Genomic DNA, 11,169 nt, shown 5'->3' with positions numbered 1-11,169 from the left:
GTGGGACTGGGAGAGTGTGTCCGCTCCTTCCCTCCCGGAGTGGCTGTTTTCCTTAATTCTGGAGAGGCCCTCCCCAGCACCCTGCCCCGCCACTCTCGCTTGAGTCTCGCTTCACCGTAGAACTCTCTGAGCTTCAAGAGGACGACACTAACCCTCAGTCGGCGCTGTCAGGAAAACAAGAATAAGGAAATCAGGAACAGCAGACTTAGACGAGTTGTGATGCTGAGGTACACGGTGGGTACCCATGGCTGCACCGTTTACTACGAACCCATAAACCGCGTGTAAACTATCCTCAGTGAAACACCACTGGCTGGTAACCTCCCAGGGGCTCTGGCTACCGTCTGAACATACCCGTATGAAATGTTCCATCATGGCAGAGCTTTTCTTGACCATCCTGAGCTGGAAGACACACTGAGGCAGCAACATTTCAGCGAGAGTGGGTGTGTGTGGAAATCTGGACAACTTGTATTCATTCAACAACATCCGGCAACATCATTTCCTAAGCAGGAAATGAATTAAAGTCCCCACTCGTGGCTCAGCAGTTAAGAGAGCACACTGGGGGCCAGAGGTAATGTCTCAGAGCCTAAAAACACTTGCCCCTCTTGCAAGGGTCCCAAATTAGTTCTCAGCACCCATGGAAGTGTGCTAGTTGGCTGGGCGCAATCTGTTTGCTCTACACAGATGAAAAAAAAAAAAACTGGGCATAGTCAAAGAGAAGCTCTTCAAGTGCTCGCTTTCATTTTTCTTCATGTTTGGCCTCAATGAGAGATGGCAGCTGGCTCCCCCTAGTATTAGGGGCCTGGAGGCATTGAGACCCTTAGCCCTAAAAATAGTCAAGCTCTTGTGTAGGTCAGGCATCCTCAGCAGTCCCTGTGGCTTCCACCAGGAAGGCCTAGGGTACTGTTGGGACTCCAGCCCTCGAAAGCTTTAAAGTTTTTGTGTAGACCTTAGCTCTTACTGACAGCCAGTGTTAAAATTCTCGGCTGAGGGTTGAGACCTCTTGGCTCTCTGGAACTCTTTTGGTATCCAGAGCTGCAGCAGATCTCTTCTCTGGTTTAGTCATTTATCCTCATTCAGTCTCAGTTCTTGCCCTCTGCTGATGCCTTGGCTACTGCTTCTTTCGGCGATCACAAAGCTGACTGGCCTGGCCTTTTGCAGCTTGGCCTGCTGACTGCTCTGCTCTCACTGCCACGGCCTCTCAGCTGCCTCCTCATGATACCAGCTCAGCCCACATTCCTGACAGTAGGCAAGAAGAGTCTCGAGAGAAGACTTTTGCTGAACCTAAAGCTGCAAGGGAAAGGGAAGCAGCACAAAATAGTCTGTCCCAAAGAGAATCGAAGCTTTCAAAGCCTGAAAAGGGGCTCTTCCTCCAATCACAGCCTTTGCACCAGCCTCGGCAGTTCCTCAGGTAGGCCACCAGGGGGCGTGTTCCCCTTCTCAAGCTGGTTGAAATAGTTGTGAGGTCGCCTAGAGTTCACCTGAGCTTGTGAACTGTTTCAAAAAACCTGGAGGCCGTGCCTTCCAGAGCTGAAGTAATCAGCAATCTTGTGGTTTTTCTCAAGGCCCTAACAGACCTTTTAGGATAGTCAGTGCTGGCATAAGAGCAGTCCAGCGGGCTGTTGCCTGACAATCCTTTTGCTCAGGACACGCAGGACAACAAAGGGAAATCCAGCAGCTGCCAATTAAGGGGTCATGTCACCTCAGCACTCAGTATCTTTACTCATTTTCAGAAAATGAACACCAGAGTGTTAACAGTACACCTGGCCAGCACCCCAGGGTGAGATGGGTGCCCTTATTTAAAACAAATGGGTGTCAGGAGGATCCAGTCTTCCCTTAAAAGGTAAAGGGCCTTGCTTTCAAGCTTGATAACTAACTGGAGTTCAGTCTTCAAGGCGCATGGCAGAGAGAGAGCTGACTCCTCAGAGTTGTCCTCTGACCTTCACAAGTGCCCCATAGTGTGTGCTTCCCGCGCGTGCGCACGCGCTCCCACACACACACACACACACACACACACACATAAAAATAAATGTAATATTAATTTTTTAAAAGGCCAGTCCTGGGAGTTGGGGAGCTGATTTACTAGGCAAAGTGCTTGATGTACAAACATGAGACTCTGAGTTCAAATCCCCATCACACACATAAAAGCCAAGTGCAGAGGTGTTGCCAAGGAGATACCAAGTGTACTCCCTCCTTCTACAGCCTCAATGATAAATCAAGGTGCACTGACAGCAAAGTTCCCTCCGAGGCTCACTAAGAGGGCTGTGGGTGAGAGGTCACAGGCAGGAGCATAAGTGACCTTTAAGTGCCACACTGGAGGGTCTGCAGCCAGCATGGATGATGACCTCCCCTCGTGACTGTATAGATAGAATCCTGCCCCCAATCCTTCCCTACCTCCAGAGTCTGTCCCTTCTCCAGGACCCCCAAGGCCACATGCAACTAGGGCAGAACTGCACACAGCTGCTTGGGAGGAGGCTGGACACTCAAATGAGGACCCCGCCCCTCCGCCCCTCCTCAGTGAGGTGACACCGAGCCCAGACTCGAGATCTTTAGCAAGCAGCTCCAGACTGCCGGTGACAGAGTGGCTTGGAGGATAGTCCTGATGGCAGTCTGGAATCCTGGCATTGGGACAGGGGTGGGAGCAAATAGGTGGATGGGGGAGGGGGAGCTCGCCCAGCCAGCCAGTCTAGCTAATCAGTGAGCTCAAAGTTGAGTGGGAGACTCTGTTTCAAAAATAAAAGGCGGTGGAGAGCCAGAGGAAGAAGGCATGTGACTTAAATATCTGGTTTCTACACATGTACGTGTAAATACACACACAAAATAAATACATAAATAAATAATACAGGTCAACACTGCCTGTGGCCGTGGCGGACACCTTTAATCCCAGCACAGGCGGACCTTTGAGTTTAAGACCAGCCTGGCCTACAAAGTGAGTTTTAGGATAGCCAGGGCTACACAGAGAAACCCTGTATCAAAAAGCCAAAAAAATAGCCAGGCATATTGGCGCACACCTGTGATCGCAGCACTAGGAAGGCAGAGGCAGGTGGATCTCTGTTGAGTTCAAGGCCAGCCTGCCCTACAAAGTCAGTCTAGGACTGGAGAAATGGCCCAGAAGTTAAGAGTACTGTCTACTCTTCTAGAGGTCCTGAGTTCAGTTCCCAGCAACCACATGGTGGCTCACAGCCATCTATAATGGGATCTTATGCTCTTTTCCGGCACGCAGGTGTACATGCAGGTAGAAAACTCATTATATGTAAAATAAATAAATTTTAAAAAGAAAAGAAAAACCAATAAATTAATTAAATTTTAATTAAATATTTTTTCTTAATTAAATAAGAATAAAGGTCAACCCTGGGTTCAGTCCAGAGAGCAGACAGTAAGGAGCCACCACAAATACCATTGTCAGGACACGTGTGGAACACTGTGGGAGTCAGAGAGGCTGAAGTCTGGTCTCTCCTGACAGAGCCAAGGCTTGGTGGTGGGGTGTGGCAGCTGCAGCGAGGCCTTCCTGGGGCTCCATCCCTCAGCTACAACTTCGTTGCTCTTACCCCTCTGTTTTCCGGACACCCGTCCGGTAGCTTCCCAGGAAAGCTGGGGTGGAGCGACAGGTTTCCCAAGCCTTCGAGTAACTGAAAACGCCTTTACTCTTTGTTCCTGCTCTGTTCACACCGGCTAGGTACGTTCTTTTACCTCGTTGTCGTTGCGTTTTAGTCATTTTTGTAGTGCCGGGGATCCAATCCCGCCCAGCACAGATGTTAAGTCAGCCGCCCCCTGGGAATGGTCTCAGTCCCCTGAATAAACAGTTTTTCTCCCTGGGTGGCTTTTGCAATTTTTCTCTACCTATGGTGTCTGATGCTTGCCCAAAGGAGCCTTGACATCAGCGGCCTATCCTCTGGGATGGCATACTGGCTAGTGTCATCTGAGAAATGCTGGTGTTTTTGTTGGGGACACCTTCCTGAGTTATTTTGTTACTACAAACTAGGATTCTTCAGACAGCAGAACATTGTTTTCTCACGGCTCCAGAGGCTGAGAGTCTGAAACCAAGGCAGCATGCTACTTCAAAACTCATTCCTAGGGGCTCCCAGCGTGCCCCCCACCACAGCAGCTCTGCTCCCATCTCTGCCACCATCATCACCTGGCCTCTTCCTTCCTCTCCTCTCTCTCTATCAGGACACTTGCTGTTGAGTGCAGGGCTGTCCCGGTACTCCAGGGTAACCTCATCAAAAGACCTACCTAGACATCTTCCCCACAAGGCTATATTCACAGGTCCTGGGGTCAGAACTTGGGTAGACCTCCTCAGGGTCATCATTCGTTCTCCTGCACAGCCCTTAGCCAAAGTTAGTCAGGAAAAGTCAGGTACATTTTCCTTGATTTCAATATTACATAATACATTTATTGAAATATCACATTAATTCAAAACATGTGCAAGTGTGTGTGTGTGTGTGTGTCCTAGCTATGGGCTAGGTGGATCGCTTAACCCAGGAATTCAAGACCAGCATGAGCAACACAGTAAGACCCTTTTTCAGGAAAGAAAACAATAGCTGATTTTAATTGAAGTTATTCCAGTCTAGAAGAAAAAAATAAGTTAAAGTGAAACCCAGTCACAATACCAAGGGGAGTTCTTTTCCAAGGGACTGGGATGGGGGCTCAGGACATGGCTGGAAAGCTGGACACCAATGCAGACCTGGCTTTGACAGCTTCCGGCCCAGAGCCCTGTCCTGCTCTGATTTCTTGGTGGGACCTAGTCTAGGTGCTTCTGTTAGAGCCATTATCAGGTCCTGCTGGCCTCCAAGCCAAACATACAAACCGAGTGCGTCCACTAGAACAATTATCCAAAGAAACTGTTTGTGCCTGTTTGAAGTTTGTCTCCCTGGGAACCCTGGGTTCTCGGAGCCCATTGGATTGAAGGCAGATGCCTTTCATTAAGGTGGCAGGAAGAACCTGATACATAGCCAGGACAGAAAGAGGAAAACCAGCCATGTGGCGGGCTTCAAGGAGCAGGACATGAGACAGAGTCGAGGGACCAACATCAGCTCCTGTGTCTGTGTCCCCCAGCATGGGCTGCTTGAGGAAGAAAACCCTGTCTTTTCTCCTCATTTTTGTGTCTATCTATGTACACGGGACTCCGTTGCAGGAAGCTGACTCAGCTGGGCAAAGAAAACCATTCTTCGAGAGGCTCCGTAGACTAGAAGAGCAGGTAAGTGTACCACACGTTGGGAATTGGTTATATAAAACCAGGACCAGGTAAAGGATGGCTGTTACAGAGACAGCTGCTATCTGTGATCCATGGACACAGCACTTGGTTTGCAGTCCTTGCTGGAAACTGATGGTATCCCCACCTGTGTTTGGAAATCTGGCAGACATTTGCTAGGTCCTGCTCTGACGTCCAACTAGAGAGAGAGAGAGAGAGAGTGTGTGTGTGTGTGTGTGTGTGTGTGTGTGTGTGTAGATGCGGGAGACCTGAAGAGGTCTCTAAGAGGCCCAAAGAGCACAGCTGGAGAAGCCTGGGTAGCGGCTATGGACAGCATCCATAGCTGCGGGAGCTGTGAGAGCACTGGTCTACTTCAAAGCAGAACATATACCATGCCCCAAGGGTCCCAAGTGGGGTCTATAGACCGTTCCCTGGCCCAAGCACATCCTGTACTGATCCTGACAAAGCCAGGCATGGTGGTGTGTTATCTGTATCCCAGCACTTAGATCTGAGTAAGAGTATTGCTGTGAGTTTGAAGCTAGCCTGAGTGACTTAGTGAGTGCTAAGCCAGCCTCAGCTACTGAGTGAGACTCTGTCTCAAAACAAACAAACGCAACAACAAAAACTGAAAAGGCTAAGGTTGGGGGCTGGAGAGATGGCTCAGCAGTTAAGAGCACTGACTGCTCTTCCAGAGGACCCGAGTTCAATTCCCAGTACTCACATGGAAGCTCACAACTGTTTGTAACTCCTGTTTCAGGGGCTCCAATCCATGCAATAGACATACGTGCAGTCAAACACCAATGTACATTAAATAAAAATAAGTTTTTTAAAAGGCTAAGGTTGTATGTAGCTCAGTGGCAGAGGGCTTCCTTGCCTAGAATGCACAAAAGCCTAGATTCAGTCCCCAGAACTGTGAAAACATAAATAAAAAAACTTGGAGCTGGAGAAATAGTTCAGCAATTAATAAGAGCAACAGGTAGTTGCAGAAGAGCCAGGTTCATTCTCAGCACCCACACGATGGCTCGCAACTGTCCAAAACTCCGAAGGCACGGGGCACACACATGGTACACAACACACATTCAGGGAAAACACTCATACACATAAATTCAAATAAATCTAATGTTTTTGTTTAGTTTCAAGACAGGGTTTCTCTGTGCAGCCCTGGCTGTCCTGGAACTTGCTCTGTAGACCCGGCTGGCCTCGAACTCACAGAGACCCACCTACCTCTATCTCTACCACTGCTCAGCTCAATCTAAACTGTTTTTAAATGCACTCATCACAGAGCTATCCCTGAGGACCAGAACAGTGAGATGACTGGCTGAGGTCCTCCAGAGTGTCAGGGCTTCGGAGGGTCACAGCTAGGGGCCATGAGCCTGGAGCCTCATGCAGGCTATGGGGCCTGAGGACAGTCACCCTCTTTGTAGCTGGCCCTTTGGGATTAGTCACAATCATCTCCTCACATGTCCTAGCATGGTGACAAAGATCGATTTGGTCAGTCTGTATACAGTGCCCCTGAGAGGCTTGGTGCAGGACAGATGCTTCTCAAGTACAGACTTAGGATGGCCTCAGCCCAACTCCATAACAGCTGTGTTCTCTTTACAGTTTCGGAGATTCCAACAGGTGACCCTAACACACCTGCAGGACATTGCCAACAACTACAATGTGTGCTACAATATGGATACCCGCTTCCAGAACCTGGCGGAAGAGAACCAAGCCACAGCTCTAGCGGTAAACCAGTCTCAAGCTGCCATACAAGGGGATGTGGCCCACCTAAAGACCTGGTTTAGGAAGAGCCAGCGCAGGAGCCGGAAGATGGACACCCGGCTCCAAGCCTTGGACCTCTCCCTGAGCACAAAGAGCAGGCAGTGGGTGGAGGTGGAAAAGGAGCAAAAGGCACAGAAGGAGGCTATTGCAAGCCTGGCCCTGAGCATGACGGCCCTACAGGACGCTCTGACCAGCCTGACACAGGAAGTCCATAACCAGGATGCCAGGCTTGCTGCTCTTGAGGGCCAGAAGCAGAGGGCCTCTTCTAGCACTGCAGTCCTGGGACTGACGACAGCACCCACCCCCAACCTTGCTCAGCGAGGCTCAGGTCCCTTGCAACTGTGGAGGGACAGCCAGGCATCCAGGCCTTCACCCCAGCACAGGAGTTCCCCCCAAGACTTCACTGTCCATGTCCAGGAGATGCAGAAGTTCCAAGCCCCAAGCAGCCATCAAGTAGCTCCACCAAGGACCCACCAAGAACCAGGAAACAGTAAGTGACGCCAGCTTGTCACCCCTATCAAATTCTAGGTTTCCCTAGCAATATATGGGGCTATAATGCCATTCCCCACCCCAAAAAGCTTTTCCCCAAGGACCATATACCCAACACCAGAAGAGAGAATGGCCCAGCCTTGTCACTTGCAGGTCCTCCTCAGGTCAGGTCCATGGCTGAAGGGTTTCTGGTGGAATTGGGAGCCTCAGGGTGAGAAATTGTGAGAAGCAATGATCCACACGTCACAATAAAAATAATGTGACTCAGAGCACAACAAAGAAATAGTTTAGTTTGTGGCTGTGCTTAGAACAAGGGCAGAAATGGCCGGTGCATTGTTTGCCACAGAGCAGTGACTTTCGTGTCCCTCACCGCATCTCCCAGCCTCCTGAACTCTCATGGAGTTCTTCAAGGAGGCACAATCTTTTGGACTTCCCTAGCGGAGTCCCACCCCAAATCCTCCTGGGGCTTGAGGTGTACTTCTCTTTCCTGATACGGGGCTCAATCACACTGCTGAACTCTCAGTTTAAAATGAACTAAAAAGTGCCCACAGGCAGCCGCTAGAGAAGGAAGAGAGGGCCCTGGTACGGCCTACTTATCTGAGGTCCACAGATAAGTTCTAAAGCACCTCAGACTGAAAATGGACCATAACTATTTATTTCCTATAGAATAATCCTAGATTATCTGGTTGATAATAGTCACTATAAACTAGAGAGAGGAAGGCAGGAGAATCAGCTCCAGGACACCTGAGGACAGAGGCAGAGATTAGGGGGTGTACTTGTGGAACTAGGGGCTAGCTGGGAGCCAAGGCCTGCAGGGCTTCTACTACCTCCAAACACAGTGGGGCTTTTCCGAGCCTCTAAAGGAAACTGCCCATGGAACACTGGGTCTTGAATCCTGGACCAGGTTCAGGCTGATGTCAGTAAACTTGTAGCAAAGTTATAGCAGCCATGGGGAACTCAGACAGAAGTTCCCCTGGTCATAAGGTTCTTCACAGACAGACAGCTGAGTCACACAGAAAGGATTCATCCACTCCCTGAGAAGTTATCCTCAGTTCTTTCCGGTGGAGCAGAAGTGTTCAGATTTTGAGTGCAGAGAGAGGGTAAGGCAAGCACTCAGATACAGGTGAGCGCCAGGGGCAGGCCCGCAGCAGGGCGGACACTTCTGAGCTGCCTCATGTTCCGGGCTGACTCTCTTCTCTCTGTTTCCAGTTTGCAGCATGGGCCCAGTACTAATTTTTCCCAACACCTCCACTGAAAATGTGATCTTTCTTAGCCCCGGCTTCCTCGTGCCCCTACGAGCCCTGTCCTTCTGTAGTTGGGTCCGAGTGGCCACCAGCCACCTGGGCACACTCCTTTCCTATGCCACCCAAGACAACGACAACAAGCTAGTACTGCATGGCCGAGACTCCTTGGTCCCCGGCTCCATCCACTTTGTGATTGGTGACCCGGTCTTCAGGGAACTGTCCCTGCAACCACTACTGGATGGTCAGTGGCACCACATTTGTATCATCTGGACATCCATGGAGGGCAAGTACCGGCTCCACATAGACAGAAGGACAGTCGCCACTGGCTCCCACTTCAGAGAGGGCTATGAGATCCCTCCTGGAGGGTCCCTTGTGCTGGGCCAGGAACAAGACACTATGGGGGGCGAGTTTGACAGCTCTGAGGCCTTTGTAGGGAGCATATCTGGACTGGCCATCTGGGACCGGGCATTGGTCCCAAGAGAAGTTGCAAACTTGGCTACTGGGAAAGAGTTCCCGACGGGTGCCATCTTGACACTGACCAATGTCACGTCAGTGGGTGGATTCGTGCAGACAGCCAAATGTACCTGCCTGGAGCAATGTCCATAATGCTGCCATGCATGGGCTGCAGCACAGTCAAGGCCATCAGGAAGAGCAAGCCTCCATATCAACACATCCCACAACGCCCTGCCGCCACTGCTGGGCTGTGTGCACCTGAGCTCGAATGTGGGCACCTCCTGCATGGAGACTGGCAGCAGATGGAAAACGTACATTGGAGAAAGAGAGGGCCCCAGACTACAACTTTCCATTGTTGCGCAACTCCTGTTTTGATTTTTTTTTTTTTTTTTTTTTTTTTTTTTTTTTTTTTTTTTGGTCTTGTTTGAATGTTGTTTTCTGAGACAGGGTCTCATACTGTGCTTAGTGGCTGAGAAATTACTCTGTATCCCAGGCTGGCCCCAAACTCAGAGCAATCTGCCCCAGATGCGACTCCTACCCCCTCTCTTTGACATATTCTCACTATGTAGGTCAGATTAGCTTGAATTCATGATCCTCCAGCCTCTTGAGTGCCAAGACACCTGGCTTTCACATCCCAGTGACTTCTTCCTCCTCTGCTTCTTTTTTCGCTTTTTGAGACAGGGTTTCTCTGTGTAGCACTGGCTGTCCTGGACTCACTTTGTAGACCAGACTGACCTCAAACTCACAGAGATTCACCTGCCTCTGCCTCTGGGAGTGCTGGGATTAAAGGCCTACTTCACCACCTCCTGGCTTCACAGTGACATTTTTACAAGATGCACCTTCATTCATTTGTAATATGCTATTCTTTTACCCCAGCTGAGCTGGCAGCAGCAACGTTGGGCTTATGTGGGCTTCCTTCTGAGGCACCTCTGCAGCCATCAAAGTGGCTCCTCAGACAGAGGAGAGGCCATTTCCTGGGACCCTTGTGAAACTACATGAAGTACTTTTACCATAGTTGTCTACTTCCCAAAGGTTCACTGAAGTTTTCCTGTGAACATGGCTATTCCAACATCCCTCTCATGAAAAAGGCTCAACAGTCTGTTCCCCCACATCCCCCCGCAACTCCCTCTCTCTCCCTTTCCCAGGAGCCCTGGGGATTTCCTGAACCTCAGCTGGTTATTATTGTTCTGTTGTCCTGTAGTATCTGTTGAGACTGCTAGAACTGCCACTAAAGACACCCTAGTGATGCTTTACAACATAATTTACCAGGCATAATTTTCATATTATAATATGTGCCATTCTAAAAGTTGTTTTTTAATATTTTAATAAAAGTGCTAAGCTGTGCAATCATTGCAATCTATTTTATTTCTTTTCCTTTGGTTTTCATTACAGGGGTTCTCTGTGTAGCCCTGGCTGTCCTGGAACTTGCTCTGTAGACCAGACCAGCCTTGAGCTCAGATATTCACCTGTGTCTGCCTCCCGAGTGCTGGGACCAACAGTGTTGGACCACCACCTCTGGCCTATATGAGTCTCCTAAGAGCATCTTTCTAATCTCTTGGTGTGCCCAGTACTCTAGGCCTTCAGCTAAAATCAGCCTTCTAGAACACCTGTTCCTGAGTCATAGTCAGGGAGTATTTGAGAACTGGAAACCCCCTCCCCCAACCATGGATGCCTCATGCTGTGATCCTGAATCACTCACTGCCTTCTGCTTCCTCAAGGACCTGAGCTCTTGTTCCCAAACACATCCATTTGGTAGCCCCTCCTTCCCAAACATCCCTTCCTGTGTCTCTTGACACATTTTGGAACCAGTTTTTGCTTCATTTCATGCTGGCTCTTTGGAGAGTAGGGGGCAACATCTTTCTCCTGGAAAGAGCCATGATCTAATGATTGCCTGAGGGACTGCATGGTCCTTGGGATTGTTGTTCTGCGCAAGACCCCTAGCAACCAGCAGGAAAAGTTCAACCTCCAATGGTTTGATTACAAAACTTGCTCTTAGTTTTGTGTATCAAGAGTATAACAACTGGTATTTTG

At 49.6% G+C, this 11,169-nt stretch overlaps 1 protein-coding gene across 4 annotated transcripts; it reads left to right on the top strand.

Moving 5' to 3' along the window:
* Position 1: 1 nt before the first annotated feature.
* Ptx4 (pentraxin 4) lies at positions 2-10,499 on the top strand. Of its 4 annotated transcripts, none has more exons than XM_060363981.1 (4): positions 2-568; positions 5,132-5,194; positions 6,791-7,442; positions 8,651-10,499. In XM_060363981.1, exons 3-4 carry the CDS (start codon positions 6,863-6,865, stop codon positions 9,289-9,291), a joined length of 1,221 nt encoding a protein of 406 aa, XP_060219964.1. In that variant the 5' UTR covers positions 2-568; positions 5,132-5,194; positions 6,791-6,862; the 3' UTR covers positions 9,292-10,499. The 4 variants fall into 4 exon arrangements, with proteins under 4 accessions (XP_060219964.1, XP_060219965.1, XP_060219966.1 ...); XM_060363982.1 differs by having other exon boundaries at positions 2-1,408; XM_060363983.1 differs by lacking the exon at positions 5,132-5,194 and having other exon boundaries at positions 2-1,408.
* Positions 10,500-11,169: the final 670 nt, after the last annotated feature.

This window comes from Meriones unguiculatus, chromosome 11 (assembly GCF_030254825.1).
Source record: "Meriones unguiculatus strain TT.TT164.6M chromosome 11, Bangor_MerUng_6.1, whole genome shotgun sequence".
In the NCBI taxonomy this organism is placed as follows: domain Eukaryota; kingdom Metazoa; phylum Chordata; class Mammalia; order Rodentia; family Muridae; genus Meriones; species Meriones unguiculatus.
This window is presented reverse-complemented; position numbering and strand designations above follow the sequence as displayed.